General features: G+C 39.0%; 1 protein-coding gene and 1 long non-coding RNA gene across 10 annotated transcripts in view; one reads left to right on the top strand and one right to left on the bottom strand.

Annotated features, from left to right (window-relative positions):
• Window positions 1–18,451, top strand: part of LOC139080146 (uncharacterized) — a 28,597-nt gene extending 10,146 nt beyond the window's left edge. Inside the window, exons 2-3 of the long non-coding RNA XR_011534403.1 lie at window positions 12,360–12,426; window positions 17,851–18,451. This is a non-coding gene — a long non-coding RNA (uncharacterized lncRNA). The remainder of the gene's footprint in view (window positions 1–12,359; window positions 12,427–17,850) is intronic.
• PDLIM3 (PDZ and LIM domain 3) overlaps window positions 12,809–24,084 on the bottom strand; it is a 31,603-nt gene continuing 20,327 nt past the window's right edge. For 2 of the 9 annotated variants that reach the window (XR_011534393.1, XR_011534395.1), the window contains exons 5-8: window positions 17,893–18,017; window positions 15,896–16,007; window positions 13,702–14,625; window positions 12,809–13,616 (exon numbers count right to left, since the gene is read on the bottom strand). Coding sequence is in view for 3 of the 9 variants with exons in the window: in XM_008536191.2 (XP_008534413.2) it covers window positions 14,436–14,625; window positions 15,896–16,007; window positions 17,893–18,017; window positions 19,856–20,119 (691 nt within the window). In the remaining 6 variants the exon portion in view is untranslated. Of the gene's footprint in view, window positions 13,617–13,647; window positions 14,626–15,895; window positions 16,008–17,892; window positions 18,018–19,855; window positions 20,120–24,084 lie in introns of those variants that run through there. The other 7 variants (XR_011534394.1, XR_011534396.1, XM_008536192.2 and 4 more) reach the window with 5 other exon arrangements.

Below are 24,084 nucleotides of genomic sequence, written 5' to 3'. Positions count from 1 at the left end.
TGGAGAAAAGGGACTGTTTAGAGACAGGCAACACCCAGGAACTTTTCCCCGTTCTGTTTTCATTATTTCATTTTTTGTTCTATTCTGCTTATTTCAACCCATCCGTCAGAGTAGTTTCAGCGTTTGGGGGTTTGAAAGGCCCAAAACCAAGATCGTGAAAGGACTTTTGTTTGCTGCGGCTATAAGAAGACCCCATTTCTAATAATGAACTTAATAACAATGTATTAAGATACACATATCAAAGCTGTCGCAGAGGCGCCCGTCTTCATTTGTCAAAGCATGCGAATTTCCTTTGCCCCTGGGTAAACCATTTGCAAAAGATGGATGTTGTGTTGGAAGCTGGAAAGTAAGGACTGGTTGGCTTGACCACAGTCGATCCTTGTGCAAATCAGAAAATGGTGCTCTTTAAGTGAAAGTTTTAAATGACTATATGTCATTTATTTTGCAGTAGCAACCATTACAGATAGAATACAAGATAATTGAAAATTCAGACTTTGTCACAATAAGGAATTTAAAGTCATGATATTAATAATCTATTATATAATAATTATATGGCTTGCTTTCATGGAAATGAAACTTTATGATAGTTTCAATGTTTACTTGCTGTACTTTTTTCCTGTAGAAATGGTCTCCAGAAGATTTGACAATCTTTCTTGTGGCATTGTAGATAATTTCAATAAATTGTGTTTTGAGAACTTTTCTCCATTGATGACTAATATCAACCAAGTTAACTTTTTCCGGCGAGCTACAAAAGTTTTCAGCAATGTGTCTGTTAAATTGCTACTTTAAGTAAATTGCAGTATTTTGACGGGAGAATGTAGATAAAAAGCCACTACACTTTAATAAGTTAATTCTATACTAACGAAATTTCCATAACAAATAATTATATTTCACATAACATTGTATATTAATATCTAATAACATGATAATATAATGTAACGTTCCATAATAACTAATTTGTCTATGTAATACTTGTGGATTGTGATTGCAAATGAATATCAGTTATTACACAGAAATTACTTGCGGATTTAAATGGGAGGACTCTGCCACATCGTTGAGTATAGAATATAAAAAGCAGATGGTAGGAGTTACAATATCAAACTGAAATTTAGCCAGTGCACTAATCTCAATAGACACCCACTTTATTTATTTATTTATCTATCTATCTATTTATTTATTTATTCATTCTTGTCCCCAAAGCCCCCCAGTACATAGTTGTCTATTCTAGTTGTAGGTCCTAGTTCTGCTATGTGGGATGCTGCCTCAGCATGGCTTGATGAGCGGTACCATGTCCGTGCCCAGAATCCAAACTGGGAAACTCTGGGTCACCAAAGCAGAGCTCTCGAACTTAACCGGTTGGCCTGGGGCCAGCTCCATAGAGACCTGCTTTAATATTAAGATACTTTCCAATCACTTCATCAGTCAGAAAGGCCATTCTTTGCTTAGAAGGATAGTTTATTTTAGAAGTTAGGTCAACGAGGCTTTTTGATTTCAAACTCATTTGTCTTTTGTAAACTAAATCATATATGTATATTCTCAGAACAAAAAATAAGTGGTCAGAAAATATTTGTAATTAGTATATAAAAAGCCAGTTTTTGGAAACAACAAAGTTATAGTAAATTAAGAAAAATTTTAAATAATAAAAACTACAATATGAATGGCATCCCTTCAGAAGAGGCCCCTTGTTAGGGCCTCACATCAACAATTACATGTGGAGACCCCGTTTTTTGGTGAGAGAAACCTGGAAGGATAATAAGAAAATGTCCCCCCAAAAATGGGGGTGAGTGGTGGACACATCTTTTTGGGGGCATTCACTGCATTTGTGAATGTATGCTGAGGGAAGTCCTATCTGAATACTCATGGCCACTTAAAACTGTTGTCACCTATCACAACCTACACTAGGTTCCCTCCATTCTGGACTTAAAGGGTAATGGTGACACGATGACTTGTCTTCTCTGAGCATGAGTTTACTTATCTGTACAATAGGGAGCCAACGGGGTTGCTGTGAGGGTTAGTGAAGCCCCATGGAAAGGGTCACATAGGAGGCTGACCGTGAACAGCAACTCTAGACCCTGGAGTCTAAGGTGAGATTCCGTAACCAGTCTTGACATTTTTTCCCTGTGATTCTTCCTCATTTAAAAAGAGTTGACACTTCAATTGAAAAACATTCAACTATTTTGGCTCAAATATCAGAAAATTTATATTTTAAAGTGAGCACAGGAGAATGTGTATAATTTGTATTGTGTATCAACTTTGTTGATGAACTTGTCAAACTTCTAAAAATAAAAAATTTTACAAGTTTCTCAGTAAAGGCACATTTAGATGGCCTGTAAAGTGTAAAGTCCTCATTATGTTTTGTTTATTAAATTATTCTTTGAGGAATTTAAAAGTAATGGAAAGTGCAAATAATTCTGTAACTAACCATTTTCTTCCACCTCGCAGAATTAACAATTATAACTCTCTTGGTATATTTGATTATTATTTACTTAGAAAAATAGAAAATTATGTAGAGTTGAACTCCCCACCCCCTCCTGTACTAATCTTCCCCATATTCCTCCTGTAAGAAATCACCATCATGAGTTTAGGGTGGAAGCTCCCAGTTCATTCTTACGTTGGTATCGTTACTATATATGTATTCATGAGTAATATAGATGATTGCTCCTATTTGTTTTAAAATTTTCATAAATGGCATCATCATTTATGTTTTATTCTGCAGCTTGCTCTTTTTACTCAACATTGTATATTTTTTAGGTCTATCTGAATTTTTAAAAAATACATCTTTAATTCAATTGTAAAAATGGACTTGGGATATCTTTCAGTTCTTCCAGTGTTTTTGCTTTTTGGTCTCCATTATTTTTTTAATTTTGAAATGATCACCAGCTTTTAGTAAAGTTGGAAGTATGGTCCAATGCATGTTTCATTTTCTCCTGAACCGTTAAGAGTGAGTTGCTGACACTATGTCCCATCACTCCTGAATACTTTGATGAGTGTCATATAAGGACACTCTTCAACATGGGAGCAATGTGGCCATTAAAATCCAGAAATTAGCATTGATGCACTACTGCCGTCTAATCCTCAGGTTCCACTCAATTCCACCAGTTTTCGCAGTAGTGTTCTTTATTGCCTGTAGTTGTTATGACATGTCTCTTTACTCAGTCTCGTGGTCTCAGCATTTCCTATTTTATTCAGCGAGTTACAGCAGGATTATCTTCTGTTGTTAACACCATTTATATTGTTGCTTAAATTTCCCTAGCTGGATCAGTGTGGGTTTCTCTAGCTGGCCTCTGTGTGCTTTTAACACATCTTCTTCATTGCTAGAACACATCTTTGTTTTCTTGACACAACCAGACGCTCCAAACTCGTCCTTTACTTTCCCTGCCTTAGCCATGAAATCAGCCATTTCTCCAAGGAATCTTGGTGTCTTTTAGAGGACAACAGTATTTAGAAGCCAGTATGTGAGTGCTAAGTGTGCATGTTGCTGTCTGGGTGTAGCTGCTTCCAGGCCGTCTTAGTGGATGGCGTTAGGGAATGTCTATAATGGGTATATATACATATACACATACAAACACACATACACATTCACATCCATATTTATTTCTGTATCTCTCTCTGTATATTGATAACCATGAGTTCATGATACCTTCAGTTCCAATCCAACATCACAGTGCTCTTTCTAGTTTTATCCCTTTCTTTCTTTTTTTTAAAAGGTTGCCTTTTTTTTTTTTTGAGGAAGATTGGCCCTGAGCTAACATCTGTTGCCAATCTACCTCTTTTTTTTCTTTCTCCCCAAAGCCCCAGTGCATAGTTGTATATCCTAGTTGTAAGTCATTCTAGTTCTTCTATGTGGGATGCTGCCTCAGCATGGCCTGATGAGCGATGCGTAGGTCCACACCCAGGATCCGACCCGGTGAACCCCAGGCCACTGAAGCAGAGCGCGAGAACTTAACCACTCGGCCACAGGGCTGGCCCCTCTCCCTTTCCATATTTGTAATTTCCCTTACCAACAATGAGAAGGTTGACTCCCATTACTCTTTATGTATTTACTTATATAAGCAATGCCCTTGTGAATATCCACTCTCTCCATGCCGGTCTTTCACCATAGCGCCCATGTGGATGCTCTTGTCATCCCACGTAGGTTCTAGTGCTCTGCTCTGCCCCTTCCCTCTTGCTCTGCTTAGACCCTGAACCCAGTCTTAGGCCTCCTCTCCTCTCAGACACACTCCTCACCCCTCTTGGCTCTGTCATCCTGTGCTGGGCACCCTCTCTGTATAGAAGACCTATGCATTCTCCCTGGGGTCTGACATCGTGCACCAGCCGGTCCGAGGGAGGGACACCCTCCTCTCTACACTCAGGCTCTAACTACTGATGCCAATGTGCCCCCCTCCACCCCCCTGCGCCACGGATGCTGTCTGTTCCCTTCTTGGGATCAGACACCCAAAGTCTGCTTTTGCAAGGTCGTGATATGATTCTTGCATGCTTTTTTCTAAAAGCTGTATTATTTTACCTTTCATATTTAGATTTGCTAGTCATCCAGAATTGATTTTTTGTGCGTGAGGAAGATTGGCCCTGAGCTAACATCAGTTGCCAATCTTCCTCGTTTTGCTTGAGGAAGATGGTCCCTGAGCCAACATCTGTGCCAGTCTTCCTCTACTTTGTATATGGAACGCCACCACAGCATGGCTTGATGAGCAGTGCTAAGTCCACGCCTGGGATGTGAACCTGCAAACCCCAGGCTGTCGAAGCAGAGTGCATAAACTTAACCACTATGCCACTGGTCCAGCCCCTGGAATTGATTTTTATATAAAGTGTAAGGTAGAGGTCAATATCCCTTTTTTTTTTTTAATACGGCTATCTGATTGAGCCACCCTTTATTTATTATAAAGAATATAATGCTCCACACCAGCTATATACTTTACTATATTTTTAAAAAGTGTTTTTCTTATGTATGCTCTTTCTACCATCTTGACCCTAAAGTTCCTCATTGCAAAGTTGCCAAAGTCGAGTAAAGTGATTATTTGACTATGCAGAACATAGATTAGAATTAGATAAAAGGGGATAGTATAATGAAATTTCCTTTAGACTCCCAAAATAGAGAAAACTCCCTTTTCCCAAGTAACACCAGGAGAAACCTGGTCCTCTGAGATTCTCCCAAGCTCTTTGGCTCCTGTTGAGCACTTAGCATCTTCTACAGCCCTCAGATTCCCATTAAATAGAAATGAAGGGTCAATGGCATCAGAAGAACCTGATGAAAATATGCATTACACTTACTCAGACCTACCTCACTGTTCCGGCTCCTATGACTCTTAATGGTTCATAATCCCATGTGAAATCAGCAAAGTTTAGAATCAAAAGACTTACTCTGGGGGGGGGGGCGTGTTAGATTTCCCCCCTCCCTAATATAATTATTCCCCCAATAATTAAGTAATTGGTGAAATTTTCTTGCTTATACTTGATGGTGTTGAGAATTGTGGAATTTTATGAAAAAAGTTATTTTCCAGATTTTTGTGGGGAAAACTGAAACATGGGAGGGTTTGAAAACTTTTCAGAAACTCTGTAACCGGTCAGTGCTGGACTTCCTGATTCTGAAAAGCTGGTTTTGCCCAAATCAGTTTATCTTAGTGCTTTTTCCCCCCCCACAGTAGATTGTAGTTCTATGAGATGGGTCAATATTTCACTTAAATTTTACAAAAGTATAGAGGAGGTATAAACGTAATTAATGCTAGATCTGAAAGTTCCTTTTTCCTGATATGATATCACACTTCACCTGCACTACCTTCTCAGTGTGGTGACACTGTTTCTATTTCATTTCGCATCATATCAGATAGACAGTGGACCATATTCTGTCTGGGTATATGCTTTCTCTGGTCACATGTCAGTCAGTCCACCAACTTCTCTAAAAATGGCTGATGTTTTTTGATTGTGAAATTCACCGCTAAATGATGGAATTAAAATCTGTACTGCCACTTAAAAAAAATCTGTGAGTCACAATATTTCAAAATCTTCAGATAGTGGCTCCTCTTGGACAATCCACTTTCACCTGTTGACTAACAGCTGCAGATTCAAGAATCTGGAACAAATTCAGGAGCATTGCACAAAAACAAGTTAGTCAAATCTATTCTTAGAGTTTATTACCAGACTAAAATACTTCTGGGTTTTTCAGCTTCATAAGATCTTTTTTTAAACCGGAGATCACAAGGCTATCATTAATCATAGCTGAGATCTATAGTAGTGTGAATAAGTGACCAAAATACTCCTAGGATATAACAAATTTGGGCAACTGTCCTGAGGCTGATGCTTTGGTCACAGAGGGGGATCTATGTGCTAGTGACTTAGGAAGTCCTGGGTGGGTAGTGGACCTTTCATAGATCAAACTAAGGGCTTGATCCAGTTGCAAATACCTCTATACCCAGTCTTATTTAAGTTCCTTTTATTGTTAATTTTAGCCTGATTTTGTCTATAGAGGAAAATGAATCCCACAACTCAGTAAGGATAGCCACTAGCTTTGGCTCTTAAGAAAGTGGTTGCTACTTTTAAAAGGACATATTTATAGTGACATGGTGGGGATACTGAGAAAGGGAGTTGGTCTAACTCTGAGTTGGGTGTACTCTTAGGGATAGATAGAGAGAAATATCAAAGTAGCTTGAGAAGGAATAGATGTCAGGGAAAGAGGTATTTCTAGGATGTGTAGAGTACTTGAGCCTACTTGCAGGCTGAGAAGAAAGAGTCAGTGACAGAGACTGAGTGGGAAAAATAAGTTGGAAAGAGAACTTGAATAGAGTAATGGGCATGACTGGGACCAAGAAGAAGACAGAAGACTAACAATGTCTTTGAACGTGTGAAGGTTTCCATTCTGTAGAGATAATATAGAGCTTTCCTCCCTCTGACGGAGGCTGTAGCAATGGGAAAGGCACTTTCTCTGGAACAAGGCACTTATGTCAGATAAGCGCTCTGTTTGTGAAGGTTACTGAGGGTGAGTGGATGTTCATCGGTTTGAGTAAATTTAGAGGTAGTAGTTTCTTCTAGACTGAGGAGTCTTTTTGATTCAGCTCACAGTATGTGACCCCCTTATTCCTGATGCTAAACTGCTTTCTGGTTTTTAGATGCTAAAGGAGCTGCGCTGACTCACGCCATTTGGTCACACGTTAATCATAGTAGTGTGTTTCCCTTGCTATATAAAGATACCATTAATGTGTACTTCCAACAGAGCTGATGAATTTGCAATAATAAACTCATATTCCTTGCTTGACTTCAACTGTGAGCTATGACATGAGTGGTGGTGTCTGTCACCATGGAACAGAATGAAACTTCTAAATTGAACCGAGAACCCGGCCACGTTGAAAGCATGCCCTCACTAAAAGGAATGGCCAGCCAGTTGATACTGATAAAGACAAATGTCAAGTACAGATCAATGACCATTTGAGCTGGTAGAAGTCTCAGGGTTCATCCAGTCCCTCTCTTCATTCTGCAGGTTAAGAAATTGAAGCCCAGTGGCAGAGCTGCAATTAGAATCCAGGTCCTTATCCAGAGCTCTTGTCGTAACAGTCCTTACTTACTCATTACTTAAATCATTATTTGATATTTTTGTTATTCCACACTAACTTTCCTGGCACTCACGGGAGAGATGAATTTTAATAGAAAGAGAACAAACATGGACCATAAGTTAACATCGACATACATAAAACAATACAATAGAGAAGAAGAATTATAATAATGTTCAGAATTCATAGATTTAAAGATTTCCAAACCATCTTACTTATTACTAGGGAATGTTAGTGAGTTTAAATGGTGGGGGTTTTTTCTAGTTATTTGGTCTTGTACAACAGTTAAACTCTCTGCAACTTTTCCTCATCTGTAAAATATTTGACAAAGTTGTTGTAAGGATTAGAAATAACGCATGAATGTGTCCAGTGTTATATTATGTCAAGAATTTTGTAAGCATTCGACTAAAAGTCTACATACTCAAATAAAATACATATTTTCAATAGAGGGATCTCAATCTCTTATAGCTACGAGATTATAACGGATAGAATATTGCCAGGGAGTCTGTGGTGAGGTCAGGTTGCGTGTCACCTCAGGCTTTTAAAATTGCCCTCCTTAAATGAAGCAAGTTCAGTGAACCTCATGAATCTGATCAGTCTTAGTGTGAAATGTCAACCCTCCTGGGATCATCAGGAATAGCAATCTAGTTCTATGAATCGTCCACCTTGATGGGGTTGAGCTCCTTTAACTGGCCCTTGATTTTTGACACCAATGAACAATTAGAAGGAATAGGAATGCAATTTTGAATGTGAGGTTGAACAGCAAAAATTACACATCATCATAGTTTGTTAGGGGCTTACTTACACATTACTTAATGGGAAACGTGTTTGGTATTTTTATACAAATTATCTTAATTCTTACAACAATCCTGTGAGGTAGGGATTATGATCCTAATTTCCTGGTTGATAAAACCAAGGTCTGGAGAGATTTCATGATTTCTCCATATCTTACAGCTAGACGAGAGTAGAGCTCCATTTCAATTTATTTTTGTAACCACCAAGCTCTAATACTTGGAGTAAGTTATACTGAAGTGAAATCTAGGAGATAATTTTTGCAAAGCTTACTGAGGGCTTTGTCATCCCATGAAAGCCTTCTACTCATCCTACTAAAAGCTATTAAACCTCTTGTGCAGAAATAATGCAAAGCAGCATAGTGAGGTGGTCGAGAGCATGGATTCTACAGCAGACCACCCAGGGTCAAATTCTGGCTCCACCATCCACTACAGGAGCAACCTGCAATAACCTCTTTGTGTTTCGGTTTCCTCATCTGTAAGATGGGAAGAAACAGAGGGCCTGCCTCAGAGGGCTGCCGTGAAGATCGAATGAGTTAACACATGTGAAGCGCTCAGAATCGTGCTTGGGACACAGTAAGAGCTGTGTAAGTGTCGGCTGTTGCTATTATTTCAGCAATGATCAAGCATTTTTCAGAAAAGGAATTTCATATGAAACATCGAAACAAGGAGGAAGATTTCTACTCAGGTTGTTTCTTTTGATCCTAACCATTTCTTATCTTGGGAATCTATCTATTTAACAGATTAGTGACAAATACATATTTATATTAATAGTGTCCTTGTTTTAAAATAACAGCTTTATTGAGGTATTCTGCACACGCCACGTAATTCACCCATTTGAAGCGCAATTCGGTGGTTTGTAGTCTATTCACAGAGTTGTGCAAGCGGAATTAATGACTTCAGTCTAGAAGAGGCTGAGACTACTACCTCGAAATTTACTCAAGCCTATCAACACCCACTCACCCTCATAAACTTCACAAACAGAGCGCTTATCATCTGACCTTAGTGCCTTGTTCCAGAGAAAGTGCCTTCCCCATCGCTTCGGCCTCTGTCAGAGGGAGCATGACTCTAGCTCATCTCTACAGAATGGAAACCTTCCCAGGTTCAAAGAGACTGTTGTCCCTGTCTTCTTCATGCCCATTACTCGATTCCTCAAGTTCTCTTTCCAACTTATTTTTCTCTGTCTGGAATTCCTACCATTGAAGACATTCTTTTAGATTAAAAGACTGTTTCCAGAACAAAGCACAACAAATATTCGACATGAATGGGGCAGTAGAAAATTATCAGTAATTGTTAGCATGAATTAGTCTATTTGATTAGCTGGCAGAGCAAGCATTCATCAGAGGGACTGGGATGAAGGACAGGCATATTCATGAAGAGGAGTGAAAAGGTTTCCAGCGCTGAGCAGTGTTCTGGAAGGGTCATGGTTGGGGGCTTTGGGAATCAGACAGCGGCAACTGGAGCCCAGAGGCCTGAGAGGGCAGACTGAGTGACCTGTGCACCTAGGGCGTGATGGTACCTACAGCAGGCTCTTGCCGGTGACATTGGTTGCCTAACCTCGGTGCTTCTGTGAACCACAGGTGTGTGCACACGTTAGCACATACACGTTTGATGGGTAATACACATGCCTGTGTTTTTCATCTCCTACACTTCAGAAAAGGAGATAGAATGGGATTTGGGCCTCATGAGAGGGAGTTCTCACACTCACAATGTAGTTGTGCTCTTGGTGCAGAAATAATAACTTGTGCATACTCTATCACCAGATGAATAATTCAGTATATAAATGAATGGACTAATTTTCATTCTCAAATAAGTATTTGGCACTTTATATAATCTTAATTTAATATGTATTTATGCTCATTACTTATTATAGGGGTAGGAACTAGGTTTTAGGAGAAGATATCATATTTTTCTTTGAATAATGGATAATGGAATTGTGCTTTGGGTTTTCATAAATTACGACATGCTGAGGTGCCTTATTTGTAGAGAAAGGAAAGCATGTTGTTAGGCATTCCTGTGTGCTTAGACCAAGTTTTCAGATTATTAAAAAGCTAATGGTAATGTCTAATATTATGTTCTTCTGAAATGAATGATTGATAATATTACTAAAAAGTATGAAAGAAAGTGATAAGCAACCACTTCTTATAGGCGCTTTGTTTTAAAATTAATCATATGGGGGCCGGCCCTGTGGCGCAGTGGTTAAGTTCGCACGTTCTGCTTCTCGGCAGCCCGGGGTTTGCTGGTTCTGATCCCGGGTGCAGACATGGCACTGCTTGGCAAGCCAGGCTGTGGTAGGCATCCCACATATAAAGTAGAGGAAGATGGGCACGGATGTTAGCTCAGGGCCAGTCTTTCTCAGCAAAAACAGGAGGATTGGCGGTAGTTAGCTCAGGGCTAATCTTCCTCAAAAAAAAAAGAATTAATCATATGAAGCATTCTAATTAGCTTAAAATGTCAATTTGTAAATACAGAAGAAAGTATTCAAAAAGCCATTTTGTAATGCCTAGTATTCAACATCTCTTCTCTGGTAGATTCTCAAATAAAAATTTACTGAGCGCTCTCCAAAATGAGTAGAGATTTGAGAGAATTATCTTGAAATAGTCAGATAGATCAGGTAAATGGTTTATTTACTTGTATTATCTGAATACCCTCATTCTTTCTTGAATCATCTTTTTTATGCTTAAGTTTAAGATGGCACAGCATAAATAATAAAAGAACATTAGGCCATGATGACATGATAATAAAGAATAATGGTTATAGGCAGCAGTTTCCAGGAACTGAAATCAAATCTGTTCAAAAGACAGCTTGACCAAATTCTGCAGCTGAAGTTGTTACTATAAGACCCCCAAAGCTCCATTCTGCTTATCTAGGGATGTTCTGTGTTGGACAAACTTTAGTTTATTTTATGTTGAGATGACTAAACTTTGTGCGTCACATTAACCGTTAAGCTTCACTCTGCTTACACAGGTGCACAAATATGTGATAACTAGGACTGTTTTTCATTCAATCAATCTTCCTATCAGTAAAGAGTACAGCAACTCTATCCTATGTTTACTCTGAAAAAACAGCAGTTTACTTAATCACGAGTCCAAAGTTCATAGATGGCCAATTCTTCATCATGGATAGTTTCATTGATCATTATCAGCTTTAATAAGCTTATAAATCTAAACACAGTGGCTAATCTGTTTTCTAAGAAAATATGTTATTCCATGAGCTAAATCAAAACTGGATGGCATTCTTTGCTCATGGCATGAATTCCTATATAGAATCTGTTGTGAAGTCATGATTGAAGGACAAAATACTAGCATAGGGGAAAATATTGCTTTCTCATTTGTTTACTTTCTGTTTGTTTTAATTCCTTTCCATTTCAACATTGCTATTTTCACTCTTTATATATTTTAAAGCGATTTTCATATTGCATTTATTTCTATTTATTAATTTTGTAGTTAATTCCCCTACATGTTTACATTTCTAGATTTAATTGTTGGAGTAATTTTTATTACAAATAGTGAACATGCAATTTTAGGGCATCCTTCACAACTTAGTCACATGGTCACAATGATCTGATTTACACCATGTCTCTCCTCAATTTCAGGATAGAACTATACTACTTTTTCTGGTGAGGAACGTTGGCCCTGAGCTAACATCTGTGCAAGTCTTCCTCTATTTTGTATGTAGGATGCCACCACAGCATGGCTTGATGAGCAGTGTATATAGGTCTGTGTCCGGGATCCGAACTTGCAAACCCTTGGCTGCTGAAGCAGAGCATGCGAACTTAACCACTTTACCACCAGGCCAGCCCCTATATTACATTTTTTTAACTAAGACTACTTTTTATTTACTCATTATTAAACATCTGAACTTAAGCAGTTCATTATGTACTCTATTACATATAAAATATATGAAACATAATTTTAAGGAAAATACTGTTTGATGTCTACCATACAATGTACACTAATGTACAATATAATGTCTAATGTGCGCTTTTGTCATGAGTCTTTCATTCTTACTTAATGTAACCTCTTTTCAGGATGGTACACGTACCCTGAACTGTGCTTCCTGATGCTGCTTCAGAGATGCTATTTCACCTCCTCCAGGTAATAACCTAGCAGCATTCCCCTGGGAAGTGCCAGGTGCGTGTGAGAGTATGGGGGCCGAGAGGGGACACCTCTGGGGATGAAGAGCTTCTCAAACAGCTTCTCCTGGATCCTCCTTAGAGTAATTCCACCCTTATCCCTGTAGTCCAGAAATGCCTGGTGCTGTCAATTCCCATGCCTTTTCAAGATTCTGGAGGGTAAACTGGGTTGGTTTTCAGTTTTCTCCACTGATTCTTTAGATTTTAACTTTCTCAGGTTTTCTAAATCAGTTACCATTCATTTGCTCTCTAGCTTCCAAACTTTTAAGTTTATATCCTTCCCAGCAAAAAATGTTTTAAAATAACATCTGAACAAAGAATGTGATGTATTTTGGGTGCATTCATTTCTTTGATCTCTAAGTTTCTTATTGATTTTATTTGCATAGCTCTGTTAATGAATCTATGTTTCGGTGCAGGGGTTCCAGTTGCAATCTCAAATGCCTGTAGGGGCCAGGCAGGTGTTCTGGCTCCTCTCATTGGACTGAAATCCTAGACAGGTCACGGTCAGAAATAATTAAAGTTTGGGAGAATCCCAGAGCATTACAACCTGGGCCTTATTTTCCATTTGGGACAACACAAGAACACTACTAACTCCAGGCCCATGGGCAGCAGTGGCAGTAGGGTAGAGATGACTTTGTGACATGGTGGCGAGATAGAGGGCCTAGACAGTCCCTACCTCCCACCCTGCTGGTTCCCCATGGTTTGTACTTCGAGGGAACAGTTGCAGAAGTTCTCATGTGTCCCCAGTGAGGAGCATGGGAAGTAGGTAAGACATGCAAGTCACGGGCATTGCCATGGGGCCATCATAGTGAGAGGCAAGGGGACAAAGCAGTGCCAGGGGCCAGATGGAGTCCATGTCTGAGATGCCAAGCATCCCTGACTCCAGGGAAGGCTAAGCTCCACACCTTTGGAGGTGGTGGTAGAGCTGGGGTTGTTGGCTGGTCCCAACTATGTCGAGACAACAAACCATGGATTCCAGCAGTGGATACAAGCAGGGCCCCCGGAGACCAGCAGTCTCTCCCTTCCTCAGGAGGTCCAGGAACCTGTCTCCTCTTGGAGACGCCATCTTGGGAAGGAGGAGGAGGCGATAGTGAACCTTGAGCACAAAGAAACAGGCTTGATGGAGTCTGGACCTTGAATTCAACTAAATATCTGAAAGAGATATTTCAAATGAAAGAGACTATTTCAAAGCAAAAGAAACTTTTAATTTTTTTTAAACTGAAAGAGACTGAATTACCTTTAACTGGCAAATTTCAATGCTCCTCCTATCGGCAGAAATGGTGGGCTCATGAGAAAGAATACATGAGTTATAAAAACTAAAGAAGCCACATTTTTCTTAAAATACCTGAGTTGTTAGAATACATGTTAAGATATGATTGGGCCCTCTTGCTGGAATGTTGATTTTATCTGCATTCATTGAGTGCCACTTCATCAGGTATTTTAAAAACGCTTTATGTATTTATTACGTATGTTGCATCTAGTGGTATAATTGTTTGAGTATGAAACTAGAGAAATCCAGGGTATTTCTCCCTGCCATGCACTATAACAGTTAAAAAAGACTGCAGGTTGTGTTAGAATACGAGATTGTCATTTGGTATTTACTACAATTGCAAAATCAACTTGTTAAGGAAAAACAATTAGACTCCCCCAAATATCTCGATGTTCTGGTGTTTGATGGTCGTAATATAAATGTAAATTGTGGAGTATGACATACAAAAAAAATTATCGCTTTAAATGTCATTAAGTTATTGCTAGCCCCAAAGAGAAAAAAATTGCAAAAATAGCTGAATGTATGTTCCTGTGACTGCAGGCATTTGCTTTCCATTCCTTTTACCTCTGAACACAATAAGATAAACGTCTAAAAGTCTAGATTTGGAGCCAACAGTTTGCTATACTTTTGCGCAAAGCCATTAACGTCGTCCCGTGCAGCGTGCGTGGGTGAGTGAGGGGGTGCTCCCGTCTGCATAAGACTTAAGCCCGGGGATAAAGGGTGACTGTGTCGTAGCCCTCTGGGGGCCTCGTGCGGGCTCGCGCATGCGTTTCGCAGTACAGCTCCCCCTCCACGAAGAAGTAGCCCTTTTGTTTGAGGTTGAGGTTGCAATCAGCACACACGAAGCACTCGGGATGCCGGTACTTATCCCGGGCCTTCACAACGGCACCCCTGGGGAGGAAAAGGAGAGCCAGTGAAAAACACAAAGCCAAAAAACTTGATACAAAGGGAGACACTACAGAGAAGGCAGGAGTTATGCGTTTCACGTTCAGGAAACAGCAGCCTCCAGCTGTAAAACCGGGCACAGCTGGAAAACTGATGTAATTGTCAGGGAGATCCAAGACCACCATAATAAGCCGTCAGGCGTTTCTCTCTGATGTTGACGTGTGACTATTTTTCAAACAGACCCGTTGATATAAAAATTAGAGAATTTTACAACATGATCTTTCCCCATAGTTTCTTTGAAGAAGGGAGACAAGATACAGATAAGACAAATACTTCTGCAAAGGGTTCTGATTTTAACCACAGGGTTCTGTCTGCACAACTATAAGTCCCTCCAGTTGGTTTCTACCTTGGTGGTCTAGCCTCTACTCTATGGAGCACAGAGAAGACAGATTAAAGAGCAGAGATGGAATTTGCACCAGGTAGATGGACTCGCCTCCACTGTCAAAGCAGTTTACTCCACCTGAGGAGCAAGAATTGCTTTGGTAACATCATGAACTATCATATTTTATGAGGTCTTCTCTGCTCCCCAGTGCCCTGTCCTGTTTATTTCTCTCTGTCTCATATTCCGCTCTTTGTTCCAACTGGGCTTGTCTCCCACTGCCCTCCTGGGCTTTATCCTGATAACTGGACAGATGAGGCCTCAGTGTGTGAGCTAATGATGGAGGAACAGAAGAAAGGGATGGGAAAAGTAGCTCGTAGGGCATTTGCAGTGGAGGGGCTGAAATGATCTGGTCCACTTGAATGTTTGAACTAGGAAGTGGGGGCTATTCAAACAGAGAGGGCCTTGAAATGGAAGCTGACTGTATTTTTAAAAATTATGTTTCAATATTTGTGCAATTTAAGAAACTGGGTAAAGAGAATGTGTTTTAATTAACAACCTGATGCCTCCTGTATTTTGTTTCCCTGTGTTTATATAGAAAAGGAAATACTCAAGGACTATACATTAACAAAGGGAGGGCTTTTTGAAGTCAAGTTATGAATCTTGGAAATGACTTTTTTAATATACTTCTGGGGCAATCTTTTAAAAATGAGATTATATCTGAAATTATAAGTCAAGACTGCCAACTCACAGTCTATGCCAATTTTAGGGTACATCTAAGGAATTCTGGTCAAAATCTGCTAAAGGTGGCAGACGTTGTATTTCAAGTCAATGAAACGAAATAGAGACAGGATATCAAGACTTAGAGTGAATTCCTGGGTTAAAAATGAAACTTACACAATGCCACTCCCACATTTGTCACAGAACGGCATCTTTTGTGTGCTGCCAGCACCACCGTGGACTTTTGTAACTGGAGCTCTCACACTCCGAGTTCCAGCAGGACGGTCATCTGAAAAAGAAAGTGTTTCCATTTATGGCCAGGAACAGCTGGCTGCGGTCTGTACTCTGCTTCTATTTTAAGGTGTGCACTTTAACCTGAGGAATTCTGAAGTTGCACCCGTACTATCATTTCAAAACAAGCAGGACCAGTTCAAGCGTAATTTGTTCTGAAACAGAGCCTTCCAAAACAGAATTAATTAAAAGTTTTTGTTGTTGTTGTTGTTGTAGGGAGCTGTTACAAAAATGCTCAAGGGAGCAGAGAACATTTTGCACTTTTGTTGTTATGGTAAAATATACATAAAATAAAATTGACCATGTCAACCACTTTTAGGTGTGCAATTCAGCAGCATTAAGTACTTCACATTGTTGTGAAACCATCACCTATATCCATTTCCAGAACTTTATCATCATCCTAAAGAGAAACTCCATCCCCATGAGACAGTAACTCCCCATTCCTTTCTCCTCTCAGACCCTGCCAACCTCAGTTCTACTCTCTGTCTCTCTGACTTACCCATTCTATATTTCTCATGTAAGTGGAATCATACAATATTTGTCTTTTTGTGTCTGGCTTGTTTCACTTAGCATGATGTCTTCAAGGTTCATACGTGTTGGAGCATGCATCAGAATTTCCTTCCTTTTTAAGGCTAAATAATATTCCATCGTGTGCACGTACCACATTTTGTTTATCTATTTATCTATGGATAGACATTTGGGCTGTTTCCGCCTTTTAGTTATTGTGGATAACGTTGCTATGAACATTGGTGTACAGTATCCGTTTGAGTCCCAGCTTTCAATTCTTTTAGGTGTGCTGGATCACACAGTAAGTCTACGTTTAACTTTTTGAGGAACTGCCATATTGTTTTCCACAGTGACTGTACCATTTTATGTTCCCATCAACAATGCACAAGGGTTCCCATTTCTCTACATCCACGTCCTCACCAACACTTATTCTACTTTTTTTTTTTGGTGAGGAAGATTCATCCTGAGCTAACATCCGTTACCAATCTTCCTCTTTCTTCGCTTGAAGAAGATCAGCCTTGAGCTAACATCTGTGCCAGTCTTCCTCTATTTTTTGTACGTGGGATCCCTCCACAGCATGGCTGATGAGTAGAGTAGGTCCATGCCTGGGATCTGAACCTGTGAACCTGGGCCACCAAAGTGGAGTGCATGGAAATTTAACCAATTGGCAACACAGCCAGCCTCTATTATCCGTTTTTTTGATAATAGCCATCCTACTGGGGCATTTTACATTTTTGTGCAACTTTTAAAGGCCAATATATTTGGGGGGAGGGGTGGAAAAATTGGTAAAAGTATGAGCTCAGAAGACAGCAGGAGTGGACTGGAGACCCAGCTCTGCTTCTTACAGGATGTGTGACTTTGTATAAATCCACCCCCTCTATGCCTCAGTTTCTCATTTGTTAAATAGGGAAAATAATAGCTCCTCACCTCACAGAGTCATTGTGACGATTAAATGATCACGTGTGCAAAGTACTTAGCACAGGATTTGCAACATAGGAATGGTTTAGTATGGTGTTATTTTTAAATTTTGATGATGACGATACCCTGGAGGGTGGGGGAGGCTGAGAAATTTTGCAATATCCACTTAAAACTCTACTTTAAAATTTATGAGCTGAGCTAGCCCTTGACTACTGTGGATAGAACTTATCTTTGGTGCTCTTTTAACCACCAAGCTGGTAGCTACTTGGATACGTCCTGGAAGCTCCTTTCCTAAACCAGGTACGACCCAAATCCTTGTGAGCAAAGATTCATTTGATTACAGCTTAAAATCACCACTTTTTAGACCTTCCTTCTCAGTATGTTTGCTGTCCTCCCCTCCCCGACCCTTCCCACAGCCTCTGGCAGTGCTGTTTCTGCAGACGTTCATGGCTGCTCACCATCATTAACGAGTTCCTGGAGCACTCTGAAGGAGCCTGACTGGCGAGGCTGAGTGGGTTCATCCCGATTGTCATGGAGCATCCGGTACACGTCTGACTGGGGGGGCACCGAGGCAACAGGTTCACTGAAACAAGATGGCGGGCGAGGCAGTGTCAGAAGAGTTATGAGGCACCAGGTGTGCAAGAAGCCACAAGACATCAATAAGCAGTAATCACTATATTTACAGCTACTCTTCTGTTCTTTCAAGTTAATCTCTATTATAGTCAGAAACATAAATTAAATTCACATGGGTTGCCTTAAAAATACCATGAATTCACCCGGGGATCACATCAGCACTTCTCCATTTGGCAAAATACTTTGGAGGGCAATTAAAACGTGATTGTTAGGAAATAGTAACTTTAAAAAATAACACTTGTGTCTGATGGATATACAATTATCAGGTGAACCAAATTAACTTTTCTCAGAAAAAAGACAACATACACATGAGAGAAAGTGCAGGAGTGAGCCCCGTTTGATTATTCTCAGTCATAAAGTTGTCAATAAAATTCAGATTCATTTCTGATATTAAGCTAAACGTATACGGTTTAATTTTGTTTTTAAGGTTAATTGGCTCTGTTAACTCCTGGGAACAACCAAGATATTTTGCTTGTAAACTGAGAAAATTCAACTCGTCAGTGTTTGAAAGCACATTAATGTTGAAACTTTCACATATACCTCAGTTATATTGACTACACTATATTTTCTAAATAGCCACATGATAATTCATTTACCACAATGACAGCAGCTTTATTTTAGTAAACTTTCTACAAGTATATTCATAATGAGCTATTAAAAAAAAGCCATAATAAGACTACATGTCAGGCACTAAAAGTTTTATTATTTTATGCCATTTAGTTACATTATCTATAAAAGATAGTTGCTATTTGCACACACTTTTTATTATCTATATCATATTTGGAATAATTATCTTATCTATCTGCAATTACTTGCAAGGTGGCTTTGAAATTCATCATGCTGTTATTTCATTGTATTCATCCCGAGAGATATCTTTGAGATATTGTTACACAGCACTCTTAAGCATTATAATACATTAATTTATACAAAGTGGTTCTGTAATATTGAAAGATGTAATAAGATTTTATCTTATAATGAATCTTTTTAATTGAAAACGCTCGATGGCAAAAGTACTTTGAACAAATATTCATACTAAAGAAGAAATTTGTCAAAATAGAGAGTGATGGAAATTAGGTATCTACATTAACAGCTTGAGGTATTCACTTATTAAGCCCTTATTCATGGCAAAAAACTTTAAATGGAAAAATAATTACCTCTTCACAAGATGCCATTAGAAGAGAGAAAAAGTATCTCTTTTAAAACTCCTCTGAACGTATAATCCGTTTCCCAAGTTTTGACCCCCAAAGGGGAGGCAGTAATGCTAGATTATAAATCACTTTGTTTTTTGGGTTTTATTTGGTGAGAAAGATTGGCCCTGAGCTAACATCTGTGCCAATCTTCCTCTATTTTTTTTTCATATATGGGACGCCACCACAGCATGGCTTGATGAACAGTGTGTAGGTCCATGACCAGGATCGGAACTCATGAACTGGGGCTGCCGAAGCGGAGCACACTGAACTTAACCACCATGCCACTGGGCTGGCCCCTATAAATCACTTTTGAGAAATATTGTACCAGACATTTGTAAAGTACATTGTAGCTTTTCAAAAGACATATACACTTTGTCCTTCCATGATTTCATTTTATTGCAATCTGTCACATAAAGCTCTACTTAGTTAATTTTTCAAGTCACCTTTATCATTAGGCAATAAACCCTTAGCGTTTTTTTCTTTAAAGCTTTTCACATAGCTTCCTTTCAATTAAGACATATGTTAAAAGACATCAGTAAAGTTCACACTGCCCATGTGTTTAGTTAACATGCCCATGGTTCAAAAAGACTCATATTACCTCATTGAGGGTGCTTCCCCTAGAGCTGTTGAAACCTGACCCTGAAGTGTTTCCATAATATTGTCATCTGAGTACAACTGCATAGGTGTATTAAACTGGGCATGTACAATCTTCACACCAGGAAGTTCCATTTCCAAAGGAATGTTAGGGGCCATCTTAGCAGCAACTTTCAAGTCACCTGGGCAAATAGTACTAAGAGTACTGACAGAAGAAGGGGTGCTACGTCCACTGCCACCGTCAATACCGGACGGAGTACTGCATCCACTGTGTTAATGACCACGTCACACAGAGGTGACACAGGAACCAGAAAATCCAGACAGAACACAGAAAACAAGTACAGAGAGGTTAGAAGGAATTGAAGACAAAAAGTAAGAGGTGAATTCAATCAAATTAAAACTTAATGTTTATTTTTGCCTAGGATTTATTTTAAAGAGGGAAGATGTTTAAAAATTCATTATGGAAAACAGTTTAACAAAATTAAAAGGGACTGGTGATGCTGCATTTTTTGGCTCTCTTTTCCCAGGCGGTATGTAAGTTGAGGGTTGCAGGTAGAAAGAGTTGTATATAAACAAGTAGAGAAGATGCGACTGTCATCACTTTTTAAAAACAGGCCAAATATGCTAAACTCAACAGTATCCCAGACAAACGATGCAGGGAAATCACATTGGCTGGACATCCTTTCACATTTCCGAGATGCAATATTTAAAATGAAAACATTAGTGAATGATCCTTCACTAATAGTAACTGAATATGCAGCCTGAAGATCCAAATATTTAGACGCAACATTTCAAAGTAAGAAGTATGTTTTAGAAATGCAGTTGAGTTTTAATGAAATAATAATTGGCCACTTGTAGGTTATGTGATGGAGACTATGTTTTAAGACTATTTTGCCGATGTTTAATTGTTACTATTTTAGCTTTTTCTATTTTCATTCTTTAATTTTGTGAAGAATACACTTTAAGAAATTGTTCCGTGATTTAATACATGCTCTAGAAACAGCCAATAAATGCTTGTCATCTTGAAATTAATGATTAGAGGACAAATAAGGGGATTCTGGATGCTACTAAGGGCTAAGATATATTTCTTTAATACGTAGCTATTTCATGTAAAATTTGGGGAGCACACATATATTTCCATGCATATTTCTCATTTTCTTTTAAAGCCAAGTTGAGGGGACATATTACACACGTCAGAAAGGCCAGTCATGCAATTTGAAAGACAACTAGGGAGAGCTCATGTTCTCTAGAAAGCTGGATAGGCAACTAGTCACTGATATGACAATGACTAAAAAGTCAGTTTTCCATGTGCATTTTAAGTGCATATGAGAAATGTATTTTACAAGAAAATGGAATATACTGAGGTTTTTTTTTTTTTAAAAGCACAGTCATTTAAGACAAAGCCAAAAGAAATATTAGTATTAATGTTAACATCTATCATGCCCGTCAGTTAATGCTGCTATCAACTCAAGACAGAGAATAATTTGTATAGCGTGTTTATCTCAAAGTCAGTATTCTCTTAGGGTTCAAGTATGCCCCCATATCTGCACTTACTCTCTACAGCTGCTAATGCTAACCTCAGCCACACAGAGAGAGCAAAACCCAAAGGATATTGGACATTGATTTTGTTGGCTTCATCAATGTTGCACCCTGATTAATCTGGACAACTCAAGTCACTAAATGGGTTTTTAAAATTTTTCTGTCTTGTGTTATCCAGTTCAACCATCTGCACAGCCTAAACGAAGCAGGTAAATATAGACTTGCTCCTTCACTTCCCGGCTGTTGAGAACCCGTTTAAAACTCAATCTGTAAGTTGGTTGATTGCACACAAAAATGTCAAGTGGCTTATTCCCCATTTTCATAGGCTCAACTCTATGCTGGCTCTGGAAATTGACTTAAGTTGGTAAAAGAATAGAGGTAAAATTTCTATTATAGTGCAGCTTAGGCAGGATGATATTGATTTAGCCTAAGTATAGTGAAGCTTATTAAATTGCAATTTAGGGATTTGAAACACTGAGTTAAATCTTGGGAGACTGGGGCTAAATAATGAATTTTTTCAACAAGCATTGATAACCACTCTGACCTTTTGTAGGCCATGCACAGTGCTAGAAGGTAGCCAGATAAACCATGGTCAGTTCAGAACTTACAGACATACCTTATTTTATAGTTGCAGTTAGTAATCTTTTTCTGTTATTAGTGTTCTTGTAGACATGCATGTTTGTGTATCTAAGTTTAAGCGAAGACTGTGTCTTCTGTTTCCTACTTTATCATTCTGTTTAGGGACCATGTCTATTGAATGGATAGGAAATAAATCCTAAGCTAACAAGAATTGCTTTTTTATAAATTTTTGGGACAACTTTTAAAAATCTCTCGAACTGATGCTTTAAATGAAATAGTTTTCACAGACTCCAGTCACTGTGGATAGCATCGTGGGTCACCATGACCTATTTCTGTGACTTGGAAAGGTAAGTACTAATGAGATTTCTTGAGGTTGGCTTAGTGACTTGGCAAGACCACCTGTAAGGTTGATGATACACTCAGTTACTTTGGCTGGATAGACAGAGGCAGAGGACTAAATTCCCTGGTGTGTGTACAGAATTTTGGGGACATGCCTTTGGAAGTCACTTTCCATAAATCACTCCCAGGATTGTATTTTATCATTTGAGTCTATAAATTACCTTGTACATATTTTTAATTATAGCTTTGGCTTTAAAAATTTACCTAACTGCATATGAAAATACTGGTCTTTTAATATGCTTTGGTTGTAATGAAATAATTAAAAGAACATAACTAATAGTAAGACTCCAAGGAGATTAACATATTAATAACTTAGCATCTCCAACTTACTTCTGATTAAAAAGTTGTTCATTAATGGTGTAGGTATAACGTGGTATGTAGCCACTCAAAATTCCACCTTGATGAAGAATCATTTGGTAAGAACAAGAAATTCAGAAGCTAGAGCAAATAGTGAGGGGGGCACAGGAAGAAGGGAAAGATAGTAGAGGCAATTCTTTAAGATTTGTATACTGGTATGTGTTTTTTGAGCAAATCCTCTCATCCCTGTTTCTCTTCTCCCCTCTTCCAAATTCAGCTATACTGAAAGGCATCTTACAATGACAAAATTAGGAGTTGCTTGTCAGTATCACCATGTTTGAATTAAAATGAAAATATAAAAGAAGGGCCTTATATACCTGAGTCTGACTTTCCCTCAATTTTTATATAACTGTGTTCTTGGTCTTTAGCAAAGGCAAGATACATGTTCCTCTAATCTACCATTTTATTGGCGCCTCCTGAAGTCCTATAGCTCATGTTGGTGAACCGACACTTATGCCAACCTCAAAAGAATGCAAGCATGTTAATTTTACTCTGCTTCTTTAGGAAGTTGTATATATATTTATTCAACAGTAAAGCAGCATTTTAACTTTCAATCTGGTGTTGTTATGTTATTGGGAGTGGGGCTGGGAAGCTGTTGAATGTAGAGAAATAGGGAAAAGATGCAGAGGAAGATGGAATGGGAATAAGGGAAAAAAACAGAAGTAAAAAAGAATGGTGCAGAGTTGCAAGTATGAGGGAGGGATGATAGCTCCTGGTTCCTCTTGCACTCAGGAAACATTATTAGGTATTCTTTGGATTTTGTTCCTTTAGCTAATGAACATTTATTGAGCATTTACTCTGTCCCAGCCTCATTCTCGGTGCTGGGGATATAAGGTGCTTACAGATAAGTGAGGGAAGATGTGTTTGGTGGTCTTTGCCTTTTTAGCATCTTTCTCCTGCTCTTCCACTGCATTGCTTTCTCCGGGTGTAATAACACAAAATTGTCAGGCTTATTTTGAGGTAATCCTCTGGCCCCAACTCTAGCTTATGGAAAAGTCTGCACTTGGAAATCATATGTCAAATGTTGACTGACCATCTACAGCAGGCTTCATAAACTCAGACGTCCCCAGGGCTAGGAGGGTCACACATATATGAAAATGGGCCAGGTATCATATGCTTAGGAGTGATGGCATTTTGACTAGATGGAGAGTAGATGTTCCATCCTAAGGCACTTAAGTTCAGTTTTGTAAAACAACAGGAGAGTTAAACAAAACATTATCTGTGAATTGAATCCACCACGAGCAAATAGTTTGGGACACCTGATGTAGATCATTATTCAGTGATCCTAACCTGGTAGGATCAATCCAGCCTAACCACTGACTTCCTTCCCTTGGGCTGACTGATGTAGCTGAGGTCCGA

This window comes from Equus przewalskii, chromosome 28 (assembly GCF_037783145.1).
Source record: "Equus przewalskii isolate Varuska chromosome 28, EquPr2, whole genome shotgun sequence".
Lineage (NCBI taxonomy): Eukaryota > Metazoa > Chordata > Mammalia > Perissodactyla > Equidae > Equus > Equus przewalskii.
This window is presented reverse-complemented; position numbering and strand designations above follow the sequence as displayed.